The sequence below is a fragment of the Microcaecilia unicolor genome, chromosome 7 (assembly GCF_901765095.1).
Source record: "Microcaecilia unicolor chromosome 7, aMicUni1.1, whole genome shotgun sequence".
NCBI classification, from domain to species: Eukaryota; Metazoa; Chordata; class Amphibia; order Gymnophiona; family Siphonopidae; genus Microcaecilia; species Microcaecilia unicolor.
This window is the reverse complement of record NC_044037.1, coordinates 165,087,841-165,106,573: the sequence shown is the minus strand read 5'-3', so window position 1 is coordinate 165,106,573 and position 18,733 is coordinate 165,087,841. Positions and strand designations below refer to the sequence as shown.

Genomic DNA, 18,733 nt, shown 5'->3' with positions numbered 1-18,733 from the left:
AAGCTGTGCCGCTGACACCCAGCACAGCTGCAGAACTTGTCTATCATGGCGCTGAAACCGGCGTGCTGGTTTTTTTTTTAACCTGTGCCACAGCCAAAAGCGGCAAGGGGAGAAGGAAAGGCAAGCCGCAAAGGAAGGAAAAGGAGCTGCCTTGCTCGCTTGCACTCCCTGAACAGCTAATAGCTGTCATTTTTTTTGAAAGCGGCTGCCTCTCCCTGCCTGTACAGCTCTTCCCCCGAAGAGACTGAGGCACAATCAAGGACACAAATGCATCACTCCGATGTTAGGGAGGACATAGGGGGAGGGACCAGGCCACCCGAGTGTGACACCCCCAAGGCTGTATGAGACCCCCATGGGCCTCTGCCTCTATCAACAGGCAAAACCTTGGATGCACAGCCTGACTTAATATTCTACACTGAGAATAAAAAAAAACTCTCTGCCAAGCCTTAAAAACAAACCAAACAAAGGAAAACCATAGAAGAGAGATAGAAAGGAATGAGACTAAAGGGCTCACCATCTTCCACCTGCTGGAGACTGAGAATACTGGATCTTTCCTCTAGCTGGCAAGGGCTCTTATTGGCTCTCCTCTTTAGAGTCACAGCTCTCAGTCTCCACCTGCTGAAGGCTTGCACAACCCATCAGTCACATTCTGGGCCGGGCCGGAGGGACGCTAAGGAATTTGCGGTTAGTGACTAGCGATAGCCTTTTATATCGTCAGATATAACCGGCTATCTGCTGATTTTCAGCACGTTTGGCGACCATATTTAGTCATGTGAATACCAAGCTTACATTTTGCCAGTTTAAACTTAACTGGCCGGTGCTGAATATCGGCTTGGACGGTTAAGTTTGAACCGGCAAAAATAAACCAGATATTCAATGCCAGTCACCGGAAACGGCCTGGCATTGAATATCCAGGCTCAGCACAGACTGTGGGAGTTAGCCTGGCTCCCGTGGTCTTAAAACTGGGCTCACTCAAAACAATAAACATTGGTCAATTGGGCCTCGCAACGGTGAGGACATAACAGAGATTGACCTGAAACCATAACAACTAACTGAGAGTGCAGCCTGGAACAGAACAAAAATGGGTCTAGGGGGTGGAGTTGGATTCTAAACCCCGAACAGATTCTGCAGCACCGACTGCCCAAACCGACTGTCGCGTTGGGTATCCTGCTGAAGGCAGTAGTGAGATGTGGACTGATGACCACGTTGCAGCCTTGCAAATCTCTTCAATGGAGGCTGACTTTAAGTGAGCCACTGACATAGCCATGGTTCTTACATTATGAGCCGTGACATGGCCCTCTAGAGTCAAGCCAGCCTGGGCATAAGTGAAGAAAATGCAATCTGCTAGCCAATTAGAGATTGTGTGTTTTCCGATGGCGACTCCCCTCCTGTTGGGGTCGAAAGAAACAAACAACTGGGCGGACTGTCTGAAGGGTTGTCCACTCCACGTAAAAGGTCAATGCTCTCTTGCAGTCCAAGGTATGCAAACTGCTTTCGCCAGGGCAGGTATGAGGACGGGGAAAAAATGTTGGCAAAACAATTGACTGGTTCAGATGGAACTTAGGATGAGTGCGGAGGACTACTCTGTTGTGATGAAACTTAATATAAGGTGCATGCACTACTAAGGCCTGAAGCTCACTGACCCTACAAGCTGAAGTAACAGCCACCAAGAAAATGACCTTCCAGGTCAAGTACTTCAGATGGAAGGAATTCAGTGGCTCAAAAGGAGCTTTCATCAGCTGGGTGAGAACGACGTTGAGATTCCATGACACTGGTGGCTTTGACAACAGCAAACCTCTCATGAAGCGAACTACTAAAGGCTGTCCAGAGATAGCCTTATTCACTACACGACGATGATAAGCACTAATCGCACTAAGATGAACTCTTACGTCTTGAGACCAGACTCTGACAAGTGTAGAAGGTATTCAAGCAGGGTCCGTGTAGGACAAGAAAAAAGATCTAGGGTCTTGCTGTCACACCAGACGGCAAGCCTCCTCCATTTGAAAGAGTAACATTTTTTTGTGGAATCTTTCCTGGAAGCAAGCAAGACTCGGGAAACACCCTCTGAAAGACCTAAGGAGGCAATTTCTAAGCTCTCAACATCCAGGCCATGAGAGCCAGAGACTGGAGGTTGGGATGTAGAAGCGACCTCTCGTTCTGAGTGATGAGAGTCAGAAAACAGTCCAATCTCCACAGTTCTTCGGAGGACAACTCCAGAAGAAAAGGGAACTAAATCTGACAGGGCCAAGAGGGCGCAATCAGAATCATGGTTCCGCGGTCTTGCTTGAGTTTCAGCAAAGTCTTCCCTACTAGAGGTATGGGAGGATAAGCATACAGAGGGCCTGACATCTGCCGAGCCGTGATCTGTTGAGACATTCGAACCATGGACACCAGGGATAGGAGGTTGTCTGTCCTTGTGTCAGGAAGATAAGCTCGAGCTGTCTTTGTGTTCAACAGAGCCCCAATGAATTCCAACTTCTGTACTGGGATGAGATGGGACTTGGAGTAATTGATCACGAAACCCAGTAATCTAGCACCTGAACAGTCATTCGCATGGACTGTAGAGCGCCTGCCTCCGAGGTGCTCTAATCAACCAATCGGCGAGATAAGGAAACACATTCACTCCCAGTCTGTGTAGCGACGCTGCTATTACCGCCAGACACTTTGTAAATACTCTGGACGCAGACACCAGACCAAAAGGCAATACACGGTACTGAAGTGCTGAGTTCCCAGCCGAAATCGAAGATACTTCCTGTGAGCTGGAAGTATCGAGATATTATGTAAGTATCCTTTAAGGTCCAGAAAGCATAAGGGTGCCCAGGGAAATCATCCTGAACTTTTCTCAAGCCAGAAATTGTTCAGGCCCCTTAGGGTTCTAGGATGGGACGCATCCCCTCTATCTTTTCTGCACAAGGAAGTACCTGGTATAGACTCCCAGCCCTTCTTCCCCTGGTGGAACGGGTTCGACCGCTTGAGCCTTTAGAAGGGCAGAGAGTTCCTCTGCAAGTACCTGTTTGTGCTGGAAACTGTATGAATGAGTTCCCTGGTGGGCAATTTGGAGGTTTGGATTCCAGATTGAGGGTGTATCCTAACCAGGCTATTTGAAGAACCCACCAGTCGGAGGTTATAAGAGGCCACCTCTGGTGAAAAAATATCAACCTCCCTCCAACCGGCAAGTCGTCCGGTACGGACACTTTTATTGAGGCTATGTTTAACTGGAGGCAGTCAAAAGCCTGTCCCTTGCTTTTGACTGGGAGCAGTATAGGCCTTAAGACGCATGCTGTTGACGAGAACAAGCGCTGGGGCTGAGCCTGGTAGGCTGCAGAGAAGCAGGAGTGTACCTACTCCTAGGATAGGAAAAGGGAGCATTCTTCTTCCCCCCTAGATGAGGGAGGCAGTAGCAGAAGGTGCCCGGTGGGAGAGAGGAATCCATAGCATCATTATGCTTCTTGATCTGATCAACAAGATCCTCTACTTTTTTCACCAAAAAGGTTGTCCCCCGGGCAAGGGAACATGGGTCATTCGCTGCTGGACAGAATGATCCAGGTCAGAGACACGCAGCCATGAGAGTCCGCACATCACTATACCCTGAGCAGGGATCTGGATGCTACCTCAAAAGTGGTCAAATGTACCCCTGGCCAGGAACTTTCGACACGCCTTCTGCTGCCTGACCACCTGGCGAAAAGGCTCGGCCCAGCTCTGTAGGGAGTGCATCAACCAAGCTTGACAGTTGCCATATCGAGTCCCGCAAGTGCACGCTCGTGAAGAGCTGGTATGACAATCTTGGCGACGAACATAGTGGCCTGATACGTCTTCTCCCAAAGAATCAAGAGTTCTAGCTTCTCTGCCTTCATAGTCTCTAGAACTCCTGGCTCTTTGAGGGCGGAGTCCACCACCATGGAAACTGTGGAGTAACTTGGACCTCATCAATCAAGGTTCACAGTGGATTCCGTACTAGGATTCAGATTTCTTCGGGACCACAGGGCCAGAGGGGCCGACCAGTTTCGCAAAAGGACTTCCTTCAGTACCTTATGCAGAGGAACTGTTACAGCCTCTTAGGTGGAGAAGAATAATCCAGGACCTTGAGCATCTCAGCCCTGGGCTCATCCTCAACCTAAATAAGGAAGGGAATAGCCATAGCCATTTCCTGGACGAAAGAGTTAAAAGACAGACTCTCCGGTGGAGATAGTCTCCTCTCTGGAGGTGGGGAAGGATCAGAGGGAATCCCAAAGGACTCATCAGAAGAAAAGTATCTGGGATCTTCCTCTGACTCCCACGAGCGCTCCTGCTCAATGTCCGATAAAACCTGTGTCAAGGTACTTCGACACTGAACCTGCCTCGACGCCGAGGAACGATGTCTTCTATGGCGATGTTGAGAGGCCAACACCCGGTCCGACTGCGGCGAAGCTCTCTCCATCGACGTCGAAGGGGAGTCGACTTGGGTGGCAGCCGACGCTGATGCCGCAGGCGGCACTGCAGGCGGAGACCTCACCACAGGAGAAGGGCCAGACACTGCTGCAGCAGATGGTACAGAAGGCGCAAGCACCACCAACACCGAAGCTGACTGACGTAGCAGTCCCTCCAGAAGTTCTGGAAACAAAGCCCAGATGCGCTCGTCGAGAGCCGCCATCGGAGAAGGATGCGGGGTCAGTGGAACAGGCGGTGTCAGAATCTGTGGACGCTCGGGAGCAGGCATTGGGCTGCTAGGAGACCGACGCATCGGCACCTCCTGTATTGAGGGGGAGCGATCCTCTCAGCGCCGACGCTTCTCGGGTGTCAACTCTCTCAACGCCCCAGAGCTCCCGGTACCGTGCGTCAAAGGAGAACGATGATGGTGCTTCTTCGCCTTCGCTCGACGCCCATCATCGAGACTCCTCAGCAGGGCTGTGGAGTCGGAGTCGTGGAGTCGGAGTCGGCAGCAATTTTGGATACATTGAGTCGGAGTTGGAGTCGGCAAAAATGTACCGAATCCGACTCCTCATACATTTGAATAAAGTACTTCTCTGCTGTGAATAAAGCTTAGTGCCTAGTTGTTTCACTAGTGTGAAGTCCAGCTGAACTATTTTGCTGGAGAGCTTCCCTCTGCTCAGTCTCCCTTTGCATTTACTGACCTGCTGTAGAGCACCTCCTCTCTGACCCCACAGTGAACTTAAGCTCCAAGAGAAGATCATTCAGCAAACACAGATAAGGCAGCAGAGAGATTCCACCCAACTTCCTCTCTCTCTGCAAGAAGAGCTTTATATTTTAGTGGAAGTGGCACACCATTCACAATGGCAAAAAGAATGTCCAGGAAACATGACAAAGTCTGCTGTTTATGAACACTTACAATAACACAGATGGGAAACATTATGTATGTCAATGAATTATAGAAGATGATGATGGTGAAAAAGCATGTGATGCAAAAATTAGCAGTTTCAGTGGTTATGAAAAAAATGCACCTACAAGAGCATCAAATTTAAAAGACACCTTGCAGCGTTTCCATCCTAAAGTGTTAGAAGCTGTGAATGAGAAAGATAGCAATGAAAACATTCCATCTACTTCAGGGGTCATAAAAGATCAGAAATCTACTGGAGGCCAGACACAACTATCAGATTTTTTACAGCTGACAAAGTGACTACAATGACACCAGAAAATTCAAAAACCACATCATTGAAATGGCAGTAAAGAATAGTATACCACTATCTTTTTTTCACAACCAGCCTTTTTAGGCTTAAATGGAGAATGGCTAAAAAGCTTGGGAGTTTCTCTGGAACGAGAAAGTATAAGGAAACTTATACTTGAAAAGGCCAATGTAAGAAGGAAGAACTAAGAAAAAGTCTGAAGGGACGTTTTGTCTTATTAAATGGATGCATGCACACGTCACAGAGTCAATATTTTGCATTAATGTTAGATTTGCTGATGAAAACAAAAAAACAATAACCCGGACATTAGGAGTAAAGGACACTCAGGCACATCATACCACTGAGTATCTGCAGAAGTTAGTGGAAGGTGTTTTAGAAGACTTTGAAATTAAAAAGGAACACATTCTATGTATGTAACTGATAATGCTTCAAATATGTTAAGCACAATTGAATAAATGAAGGAAGTTGATGAAGAAAAGCAGCATACAAATATCAGAAGATGACAGTTCTGCAATTCAAGAAAGCTGGTGAAAGTTTGGATGATATTGCTGAAGAAGCATCTAAGCTTATTACCATTCAACATATGCGTTGTGCTGTTCATACTCTGCAACTAGCAATAAGAGATGGATTGAAGGATCGTCATGCGGCTTACACTAATTAGCAAGTTGAGGCAAGTAGCTGTTGCAGCCAGGATCCCTAAAACAGATGCTATTCTGAAGAGACGTGCTGGGAAAGGAGCCATTTTGGATCAAGCAACGCGCTGGGGAAGCACTTACTGATGATAAAGCGTTTGCTTGAACTAAAGACTTTCTTGAAGAACTGGACAATGTAAATGTTTCATTAAAAAAAACCAGTGGGCTCAAGTTACAGAATTAGAAAGGCTACTTTCTTACCCTTTTGCTGTTACCAAGAAGCTGCAATATGAAGATTTAACACCTGGTAAATTCTTCTTGGAATGGAAGGGCTTGATATATAACCTTAACAAAAGTGGGGGGTTAATTGCTGATGGCATTGTATCTTCATTGAGGAAAAGAGAGGAGCTCTTTGCTGGATAATCAAATTCTCTTAGCTGCTATTTATGTTGATCCAAGGAGCCGAATTTTGTTTGAGCAGTGACAAAAATTGCTACGGAAAACAGGCACTCTATGACATAGCAGTTCGCATGAAAGGGTTGCTACCTGAAACTCATAAACCACTGGATGAAGCTAAGCTATAAATACTGGTGGTAATGGAACTCAGGTTCATCCTCTTCAAATGAAGAAGAGAATTTTCAAGCCTATTGGACAAATGGAAGCTTCAAAAGCAAAGCGATGTCGGTTAAGCATGGAAAAGCAACCTGTAAATGTCCATATAAAGAAATTAATGCAAGAGTTTTTTAAAGGATTAAAAGAAGTGGAAAAGTTTGACCGCTTATCAAAACTGACTATAGAAGAAGCCATCATTGTTTATCCAGAGATTGTCAGTGATGCAGCTAGAACCGTAACAGCAATGCCACCCACTCAAGTCAGTGTTGAAAGACTATTTTCAGCACTGAAAATAATCAAATCAGATTTAAGGGCTTCTATGAAGGAGGATCTGGCAGAAGCAATTCTGTTTCTAAGAACAATATATTAGTTAATTTTGGATATGTTTAACAGCTATTCTACAGCTATAATGCCAAGTTTAAATAATATATAAGTTGTTTTAAGGTTTTCCAAATGTTTTTGGTTTATGTAGGTTAACTTTGATTTTGTTCTAATTTCCAAAGGATGTTGTTTTAGAATTCCAAAGGATGTGTTTGTTCCAGATTTTATACTTGCTAATGCTATGATGACTTTATACTTGATAAAAAAAACAATAAACATAACCTTGTTTTTTTATGTGTGTTTTTTTGTTTAAACTTTAGGATTAATGATATTTATAGTTTCTTTAATAAATAAAATAAAAAGTCACAATGACATAGATTTTAAACCCAAACATTACATGCAGCCTTGCATGCTGCACTCTTTCAGTCAACATGCAAAAAAAATACATATTAAAAACTGAGGAGTCGGAGTCAGAGTCGGAGGTACCATAAACTGAGGAGTCAGAGTCAAAGGATTTTTGTACTGACTCCACAGCCCTGCTCCTCGGTACCGATGAGGAGGACGTGGAATCCTCACATCTCCTCAGAGCCGGGTCCGACGAAGGTCGGTCCCGGGGGCTGCATAACAGGAGCCTCGAGACAGGTGGAGACCCATTCGACGCTCACTGCTCCCAGCGCGAGGTTGGTCTCTCAGCAGCCATTACCTCTGCTCCCGACGTCGACGCCAACGACCTCGGTACTGATGTCGAAGACCGGACCGAGCCCCCAAAAAGCTTTCTTGTTGGGCTTCTCGAGACGCTTGGGTCCCGTTTCTTCATACAAAGACACAACCACAAGCGGCTGGGGCTATGGTTGGGCCCAAGGCACTGGATAACCAGGTGTGGGTATCGGTACCTGATATGTTCCGTTTGCACCGAGTACAACGTTTGAAGCCGCTGGGTGTCTTCGAGTGACATGGAAGGAAAAACAGCCTTGACGAAATCAAAAGACGTGATTGTGCCTATTAAAGAAAAAAAGGGCACAAAAAGAAAGGAGAGAACCTGACCGCGTGGCCTTAATCCGACCGCGTTGAAAAACAAAAGAAACTTTAAAGGGGGGGGGGGGGCTAAACTAAGAATTTAGCTACGCGGAATTTTTAAAGAAAAAATGACGAAAAAAAAAAGAAACAAGTCGTCAGACTCTTTTCCTGGGCCTTACGAGGAGCACAGAAAAAAACCTGTCACCTCATTCGCGGACAAGAAACAAACTGAGGAGGCACGCTCACGCTCTGGCAAAACTTTTTATTTTTGCTGGTGAAACATTTGCCGTTTCCTGGGCCGACGCGGACGTCGACCCACATGTGAGAACAAGCAGCCAGCTTGTCCTCGGAGAAAGATTTAACCAGCTAGAAATGACCGCTGACCGGTTAAATTTCATGTTTGGGGCTATCCGCTAATTTTTATCAGCACTAACCAGTTATTGTCACTGAAAATTAGTGGTTAGCGCCTAAGTGAAACTGGCTATTTTGGGGGAGTTCTGGGGGCAAAGTCAGCACTTAACTGGCCATATAACCATATAAATGTGACATCTTTATGTGGTGACAGCTAAACGTGCTGTGATTGGCGAGAAAGACCTGGAGGGACATAATCGAAAGGGACGTCCAAATAGTTTTGATTTGGACGTCCTCGCACGTTCTGATCCCCGATTCTCTCCAACGGTTTTTGGGCACGTAAGAAAAACACGACTATGAAAAGGACGCCCATCACAAAATCTGCAGAAAAAAAACATCCAAGTGTTCGTCAGGGACATCCTTTTTTTTTTTATTGAAGGACATCCAAGTGTTAGGCACTTGAAAGGACGTCCCTGATGAGCACTTGGACGTTTTTTTTTTTCTTCCAATTTTTGTGATGGGCGTCCTTCTCTGCATAGGTCCCACTCACAAAATCCCCAACGAGAGGTGCAGATCTCCCATTAGGTTTTCCACTGTGCATGGGGTCGGAAACGGTAGTGCATCGCATCGCATTCACATTATAATAGTAATTAGCTCATTTGCATTCCGTTTTCGTAGCTGCTACCGTGACAGGAAAATGGCTCGGAGAACCCTTTTGTGCATGTCCTGGTTTAACGACTTGCGCGCTAACTGGCTAGAACCAGTTTAAAAAAACATGTTGCTGGCTCGTTAAGTTTAGTGCATCTGGCCCTCAATCGGCTGAGTGTTAGCTGGTCCGCACAACCCGGATATTCAATGCCTGAAGCCCGGACAGGGCCCGGTGTTGAATATCCAGGAATAACGCCCTGCTGAATACTGACCCTTAAGTTTTCACTTGAGGGATAAAAAACCTGCTCAAGATCTCAAGGAGAATCACTAGGATTTGAATCCTGGCTTCCCTGGTTCTTAGATCGCTACTCTAACATTAAGCTGCTATTCCACTCCAGGGAGGGGACGGTGCCTTTTCAACTGCCAGGGTTACATAAAATATGGAGATCACAGGCAGCATATCAGATTTCAGAATTCCACCAGGAATACATTCCTGTCTCTTGTTAGCCTGGCTCCTTCAATCAGCAGAGGCACAACATTTGTAAATCCAAATACCCAGTTACACTTTGGCACATTGTCAACAGGATGTCAGCACTATACTACAAACTGAATCTTTCTCTCTCACAAAAAGCAGCATTCAGATTCAAAGCAAAGCAATTACAATCCACTTCTCCATTCCTAACTGCTGTAATTCCAGTCAGTAAATACGTACGTGCACCGACACAGTTGCACATATGGACCATTACTGTAGCTATGAGAAAATCCACATTTTCTAAAATATATAATCAGAATGGATCCATTTTTTTTTTTAATTATGTATTTTTCACTGTTAATTGTGCTTCATTACTCAAGTAACATTTCCTCTTTGACCTACCTAAATGTGGAAACAGATCAGTGTCCAGCTGCTGTTTTCGAGTGCACAGTTTCACCAGTCTCTGCAGCCGACTCATGCAGGTTGAGTGTGGGGAAAAGGCTGTGGCTTTCATGAGGACTTGGTCAGTCCTCGGTGGGTCCGGGATAGGAACCCTAGCAGGTGGCAGAACAGGCAAAGGTCTCTTGCCAGACAACTGCCTGGTTTGTGCTATAGTGCGTGTGGTGGGCACCGTTCCCTGCACTGGTAGGCTGGTGTTCTGAGGCTGAGGTGACTTGCAGACTAAGCCCTGCGGTAGTCCAGTAGACTTCAGAGATGTTGTTAAAGGTGGTATGTAGGAATGCTGCTGCAGAGATGGCTGCTGCAGTTGCAAAGGTGCAGGAGGGGGGCTAAAGTGCTCTTGGCGAACTTTTAAAATCTCCGTCTCTCTCTGACGCTGTCGGTTCTGAGCCAGCTTGCTTTGGAGTTTCTTCCTCACGGTCACCCCTTTCCTTAGGTCATCTTCTTCCTCTCGAAAGCAAAGGGTCTTCCAAATCCGCTTCCAGATAATGGAAAGGGAGCCTGCTCCTGGTGTGAGAGAGCGACAGCCACGCCAGTCCATTGGGCATTTTCAGGGCTAGCGTGGGCATCGTCAGACTGAACGCCATAGCATCCATCTGGTGCCTGGCCTTTACCTCCTCTATTGGATCATTCTTTTTTTTCCGCTCCTTTTTAGGTATAAAACCAAGTACTTGTAGGTGGCTGTTGCAGTACCTTTAAAAAGAGAAAAACAGAATAAGTATTAAGGCATTAGAAAGAAAGAGTCCACCCAACACTGTTACAGTTGTAGATGCTGAACTTATTTTAAACAAAAGGTATGTCAATCAAATATTTGACTGTAATGTACCAAAACTTGTACGTATAATGATTTTGGTCTAATCAAAAGCAGTGCTATGGTAATTAAAGCCCCAGATAACTAAATCAGACAGTAAAAACAAACAAAAAAAAGCAATGTTACACTTTGGTGTTAAAAACACTCATAGATGGCACTCCCTTCTAGTTAGCCAACTAAGCGGAAGAGCCTTTGATGATGCCATAGGACCCCCAGATGATCTAGAAAGCAGGATTTGGGTTGGAGTACAGCTGTTAGTGCTATTACACATTGCTGACATGGAAAATTCGTGAATACATATAATAAAGGTGATGTGGTAAGCATTTTCATGGTTTACATTAAAAAAAAAATGTACAAAGGGGAACAGGAAAAGTAACCTGTACGAGAGTCCAAAGAAACCAAAGAGTAGAGGATGAACCACTGACTTCCACTAACGGAGTGTCGTCAAAAGCGTTCTTTATTAAGGCACCAGAAGAGACCTGACACGGGGGTCGTGTTTCGGAGGCAATGTCCATCTGCCTCAGTGGTCAAATACAACAGTACTTGAAGCTGGAAGGTGTTACACATGGTGCCTTGATAAAATGGCTCTAAATTATAGCAGAGTTAAGGATAAGCCAAGCCGAAGCTGTATTCAAACAGACGCTGTGGCACCAAAATTGGTTTTGAAATATTGATTAGTCTTTTTTTTATATTATTTGACATGTAACTAACTTGTTAGTCACACACAGACACAGAAGGAATGACATGGGTTGCACATACTGCAGCAGGACATGTTTATCCACTCCTACCCTAGCTGAGATAATATTTAATCACCTCTCTGACCTCATGTGTAGCTTTCTTTAAATTAGCCTCCTTATTTTCTAACTCCTCTTACCTATCTATATGTTCCATCTTTGCTTATACCCTACCCTGCCCATGAAAATGTTTTATTATGTATTGTGTGGATATTGTAAGTAGTATACTATGCCATACTTTGTATTGTTATTTGAATATTTTTACTGCTGTAATTGTCTGTTGCTTGTGTTCGATTTAATTTTACTGCACAACGAAGTGAATTCCTTTAAAAAGGCGGTAAATAAATACTAATAAATAAATGTATAAATAATTTTTCTTTTTAATCTTGCCTAAATGTTGGCTTTCCAACCCCCCCTAAGCACATAAGCACCGCCATACTGGGAAAAGATCAAGGATCTATCAAGCCCAGCATCCTGTCTCCGACAGCGGTCAATCCAGGCTTCAAGAACCCGGCAAACCCCCCACCCCCCCAAAAAAAATATATCTATATAAATAATTCTCACCTCCAACGTTCTGAAGCTCACTCTGTGGCAAGGAAACACTGAAGCCCTGTACTGTTGGTAGGCTAGGCTGTCAGCACCACTCACTCTCACTCATAGACCCGCCCTCAGCCACGCCCCATCCAGACATAATTCACAACCCCAACGTTCTAATGAAGCCTCCAACATTTCAACGTTCTAAATTTGTAGTTGTGTAGATCCCATGAGTGTCTGCCCCGCCCTCAAGTCAAACGTGAAGACGTTAGGGTGGAGCACAGACACTCAACGAATCAAGAAAGCCCATTGGTTAATCTCTGTTTCCACTCCCCAAACGCAGCCATCATTCCCATACACTCAAAACCAAACAAAATCGCCGCTGCACCCCGTCCCCCCGCCCACAGTCCCCCTCACCCACCCTCCCGCAGCCGCTCGCTCACCGTTCCGCCGCAACCCCTCTCCTCTCCGACTCTGGCCATGCAGCAGGACGATTACTACACACGAGTGGAAGTGACCCAATCAACTACACTGTAAGCAAGGAAGCCCATTGGTTAATCTCTGTTTCCACTCCCCAACACAGCCGTCATTCCCATACACTCAAAACCAAGAACACCTAGGAGCTGCTGATCCACATTGTCGTTTTTTTTTCCTTCTTACATCTGAAACACGTCTAAAGTTGTTTCTACTGGATAAACTGTGCCTTAACAGGTAAAGGACAAAAGGTTTTTGTTTTTGGTTTCTTACTGCACACCTTTTTAATGTATTTCAAAGCTACCCATCTGTACATATGAATTTCATGAAATCTAAATTAAATATCACTAAAACAGCTTTAAAAATTATTCTACCTGGTAGAAACACGAATTTTAAACTCTGTATTTCACATCATTTGTCAACAATACAAAGTTTATCCAGGGTGCCCGTGGCTGCGTCAGCCCCGCCGTTGCCTGTCAATGTGTGTCACTGAAACAGTATGAGGTACCTCCAGCTGCCTGTGGGTCACGACAGGACTTAGCTGCTGGACGCCAGAAGCAGTGTCTCCTTAGGTTGACAGCAAATAGCACCCCCCCCCCCCAACAAGCACCTCGGATGAAGGGAGGAAGGTAGGGGACAGGACTGTGGAACTGGGAGGGAGGGGGAGCGACCCTTGAACTGGTAGGGGGACCCTGGAACTGAGAGGGGGGCTATGGAACTGGGAGGGAGGGAGGGAAGGTGACCCTGGAACTGGGAGGGTGGGGACCCTGGACTCGGAGGGGGGGATGACCTCCCTCCCAGTTCCATAGTCCCCCTCTCAGTTCCAGGGTCCCCCTATCAGTTCAAGGGTCGCTCCCCCTCCCTCCCAGACACCCCTTTCACTTTTCCTCTGAAATAAGACAAGACTGCCACTTGCACTTGTTCAAGGCCCCGTGAAGAAAGGCTATGATGGTTTCCAGTCTGCCTGTAAGGCCAACACACCATGAGCTGAACACTAGCACAAAACACCCTCCACACCCACACATTGGCCAGGATGGCGATTTTGTTTGGTTTTGAGTGTATGGGAATGATGGCTGCGTTTGGGGAGTGGAAACAGAGATTAACCAATGGGCTTTCTTGATTCGTTGAGTGTCTGTGCTCCGCCCAAAGAGCTTTCAGCATGGTGGCTATAACTGAAGCCGAGTATCCTCTGCAGCTCAGGTTATCACCTCTTAAGGGCCAGGCCATTAGCCAAGAGGAAATCTAATGCAGAAGATCTGGTCCTCTTGGGAATCGTAGGGGGTTTGATATCTAGTAGATACACTAGGACTGCATACCAAGGCCAGTGTGGCCAATCTGAAGCCGCTAGAATGATCAGAAACAGATGCCTGGCAACTCTCAAAATAGCTCAGCCTATTAAGAGCCGCAGGGGAAATGAGAGGGGATCTTGCTTGGACCAAGTTTGCACCAGAACAACTAAACCTACTGACCCCAACTCCCTCCTGCAACTAAAAAATCCCAAGACACTTTACATTCTGCTGGGTCATCATGAGATCACAAAAAGAGAGTCGTCCCCCACTGGGGGAGCTTGATGTACTGGCTCAGGAAGTCTATTCCAGGCATATGGTGCAGCAAGGTAAAAGGAATGGAATCTGGAGTTAGCAGTGGAGGAGAAGGGTACAGATAGAGATTACTTAATGAAGAGAGTTCCCGGGGAGGAGTGTAGAGAGAAATATGAGTGGAGAGGCACTGCGGAGCTGCAGAGTGAAGCGCTTGTAAGTCAATAAGAGGAGTTTGAACTGTATCCAGAAACATAGGGAGCCAATGAAGTGACTTAAGGACAGGGTTAATATGGGCATAGCGACACTGCAAAAACCATGGCCTCCCAACTTAAACCAGGGCAGTAGGAGCCAGCAGCAGTGCTGACCCGCCAGCCTCCACACACTTTGCAGTGCCTTTTGCTAAACATGCCTGTGCCCACCCCTCCTCATGGGTACTTAACCCTCCAGTAAAACTGCAGTCACACCAAACCTGACACTATGCCCCCAAAGCTCCAAGCCTTTTTCTATTTTATTTCTTTTCTTTTTTCTTTAACTTTTATATGAAAGACAGTCCTGTCAGAAAAGTTTAGATGACAGGGCTGCTAAACAAAGAACCCTCTTTATTGAGAGACCCAGCTTGAAAGAGATGGAGGGCTCTATTGTCCTTGGTCCCCACAGGCGTAAGTGCCAGGGAACCTACCACAGCATGCCTCACTGAACAAAACCCTATAACCTCATTCTCGGGGTGAAACAAGAGAAACAAAGAAAAGTACCTCCACTCAACCAGAGAAAGGTGTGTAGAATATAACACTGGTCCTGAAACTCGATCATTAGAGAGCAGGCCATAAACTTCCCTTTGGGGAGTCAGGCCTACGAAAAGAATTCCAGCAGCACCAAACTGCACCATCTGCTGGAAGCAGAAATATATGGCAAATTCCAGGCTGCACCACTTCTTATACTGGTGATGTCACTGGAAGAGTTCAGCTTCTCATCACTGTGGGATGTTCAGTTTTGAGAAAAATAGGTAGTGGCTTTTGAGCCAGGTTCAGTTTATATAAAGTCATCAAAATACCATGGACTTAATGAGTTTTGGTACAGGAATAAGGCACAGTAAACTGAAGAGTAGCAAATCTCATGGACCGGATGGTATTCATCCTAGAGTACTGATAGAACTGAAAAATGAGCTTGCGGAGCTACTGCTAGTGATATGCAACTTATCCTTAAAATCGAGCATGGTACCGGAAGATTGGAGGGTGGCCAATGTAACGCCGATTTTTTAAAAAGGCTCCAGGGGAAATTATAGACCGGTGAGTCTGACGTCAGTGCCGGGGAAAATGGTAGAGGCTATTATTAAAAACAAAATTACAGAGCACATCCGAGGACATAGATTACTGAGACCGAGTCAGCACGGCTTTTGTGTGGGGAAATCTTGCCTGACCAATTTACTTCAATTCTTTGAAGGAGTAAACAAACATGTGGACAAAGGGGAACCAGTTGATATTGTGTATCTGGATTTCCAAAAGGCGTTTGACAAGGTACCTCATGAAAGGCTACAGAGGAAATTGGAGGGTCATGGGATAGGAGGAAATGTCCTATTGTGGATTAAAAACAGGTTGAAGGATAGGAAACAGAGAGTGGGGTTAAATGGGCAGTATTCACAATGGAGAAGGGTAGTTAGTGGGGTTCCTCAGGGGACTGTGCTAGGACCGCTGCTTTTTAATATATTTATAAATGATTTAGAGATGGGAGTAACTAGCGAGGTAATTAAATTTGCTGATGACACAAAGTTATTCAAAGTTGTTAAATCGCGACAGGATTGTGAAAAAATTACAAGAGGACCTTACGAGACTGGGAGACTGGGCGGCTAAATGGCAGATGACGTTTAATGTGAGCAAGTGCAAGGTGATGCAAGTGGGAAAAAAGAACCTGAATTATAGCTACATCATGCAAGGTTCCACGTTAGGAGTTACGGACCAAGAAAGGGATCTGGGTGTCGTCGTCGTCGTCGATAATACACTGAAACCTTCTGCTCAGTGTGCTGCTGCGGCTAGGAAAGCGAATAGAATGTTGGGTATTATTAGGAAAGGTATGGAAAACAGGTGTGAGGATGTTATAATGCCGTTGTATCGCTCCATGGTGCGACCGCATCTTCAGTATTGTGTTCAATTCTGGTCGCTGCATCTCAAGAAAGATATAGTAGAATTGGAAAAAGTGCAGAGAAGAGCGACTAAAATGATAGCGGGGATGGGACGACTTCCCTATGAAGAAAGATTAAGGAGGCTAGGGCTATTCAGCTTGGAGAAGAGACGGCTGAGGGGAGACATGATAGAGGTATATAAAATAATGAGTGGAGTGGAACAGGTGGATGTGAAGCGTCTGTTCACGCTTTCCAAAAATACTAGGACTAGGGGGCATGCGATGAAACTACAGTGTAGTAAATTTAAAACAAATCGGAGAAAATTTTTCTTCACCCAACGTATAATTAAACTCTGGAATTCGTTGCCGGAGAAAGTGGTGAAGGCAGTTAGCTTAGCAGAGTTTAAAAAGGGGTTGGACGTTTTCCTAAAGGACAAGTCCATAAACCGCTACTAAATGGACTTGGGAAAAATCCACAATTCCAGGAATAACATGTAAAGAAAGTTTGTACGTTTGGGAAGCTTGCCAGGTGCCCTTGGCCTGGATTGGCCGCTGTCGTGGACAGGATGCTGGCCTCGATGGACCCTTGGTGTTTTCCCAGTATGGCATTACTTATGTACTTATCTCAATGAACGAAATTAATCGCATGGCTCAAAACTGACAAAAAAAATGGACTGAGTTTTGGAAAAGTGCTCTTCATTGGGGGTCCCGACCCACAGTTTGGGGAGCTCTGTAGAGCAACTAAAAGCACTTAACTTGGTGCCTCGATCCACAAAGAAATTTAGAATGTGGTATAAGAAATTTCAGAAGATAATGCCCCACAGAAATTACCTTTGTCATGGCTCTTTTTGATGCTTTTATGGTGTTTCTCTGCTTGTCAAATTTTATTTCTCCATCAAGGAGACCCTGCTGATTTAAGACACATATTTACAAGTTTGTGAGGAAATCCAATACATTAGCATTTAACTTTCAAAAAGGAGACTATGATAAAATGAGAAGAACGGTGAAAAAAAGCTTAGAGGAGCAGCTGCAAAGGTCAAAAATTTATGTCAGGCGTGGATGCTGTTCAAACATTTAATCCTGGAAGCCCAGGCCAAATATATTCAATGTCTTAAAAGAGGAGGAAGAAAGACCAAACGACAGCCAGCATGGTTAAAAAGTGAGGTGAAGGAAGCTATTAGAGCTAAAAGAAAATCCTTCAGAAAATGGAAGGATCCAACTGAAAATAATAAGAAACAGCATAAGGAATGGCAAGTCAAATGCAAAGCGCTGATAAGAAAGGCAAAAAGGGACTTTGAAAAAAAAGTTTGTGTTGGAGGCAAAAACACATAGTAAAGATTTTTTTTTTAGATATCTTAAAAGCAAGAAGCCAGCAAAAGAATCAGTTGGACAGCTAGATGACCGAGGGGTAAAAGGGGCACTCGGGGAAGACAAAGCCATAGCAGAGAGATTAAATGAATTCTTTGCTTCAGTCTTCACTGAGGAAGATTTGGTAGAGATACCAGTGTCAGAAATGGTATTCAAAGCTGACGAGTCAGAGAAACAATGAAATCTCTATAAACCTGGAGGATGTAATGGCACTATTTGACAAATTAAAGAGTAGCAAATCGCTTGGACCGGATAGTATTCATCCCAGAGTACTGATAGAATTAAAAAATGAACTTGCAGAACTATTGTTAGTAATATGTAATTTAACATTAAAATCAAGCATGGCACCAAAAGATTGGAGGGTACCCAATCATAACGCTGATTTTTAAAAAAGGTTCCAGAGGTGATCCAAGAAATCATAGACCGATGAGCCTAACTCAGTGCCAGGCAAAATGGTAGAGACTATTATATAAAGAACAAAATTACACAGCATATTCAAAAGCATGGCTTAATGAGACAAAGCCAAGATGGATTTAGTGAAGGGAAATCTTGCCTCAACAATCTATTACATTTCTTTGAAGGGGTGAACAAACATGAGGATAAAGATGAGCCAGTCAATATTGTGTATCTGGATTTTCAAAAGGCATTTGACAAAGTACCTCATCAAAGACTCCAGAGGAAATTGGAGTGTCATAGGATAGGAGGTACAGTTCTATTGTGGATTAAAAGCTGGTTAAAAGATAGAAAACAGAGAGTAGGGTTAAATGGTCAGTATTCTCAATGGTGAAGAATAGATAGTGGGTTTCCCCAGGGGTCTGTGTTGGGACCGCTGCTTTTTAACATATTTATAAATGATCTAGAGATGGAAGTAACTAGTGAGGTAATTAAATTTGCTAACGACACAAAGTTATCCAAAGTTGTTAAATCGCAAGAGAATTGTGAAAACTTACAAGAGGGCCTTAAGAGCCTGGAAGACTGGGCATCCAAATGGCAGGTGACATTTAATATGAACAAGTGCAAAGT

At 44.9% G+C, this 18,733-nt stretch overlaps 1 protein-coding gene across 1 annotated transcript in view; it reads right to left on the bottom strand.

Annotated features, from left to right (window-relative positions):
* The window catches only part of INO80D (INO80 complex subunit D), a 111,268-nt gene that overhangs the window by 72,464 nt on the left and 20,071 nt on the right, over positions 1 to 18,733 (bottom strand). The window contains 2 exon segments of the mRNA XM_030210299.1: positions 10,077 to 10,594; positions 10,596 to 10,826. Coding sequence (XP_030066159.1) covers positions 10,077 to 10,594; positions 10,596 to 10,826 — 749 coding nt within the window.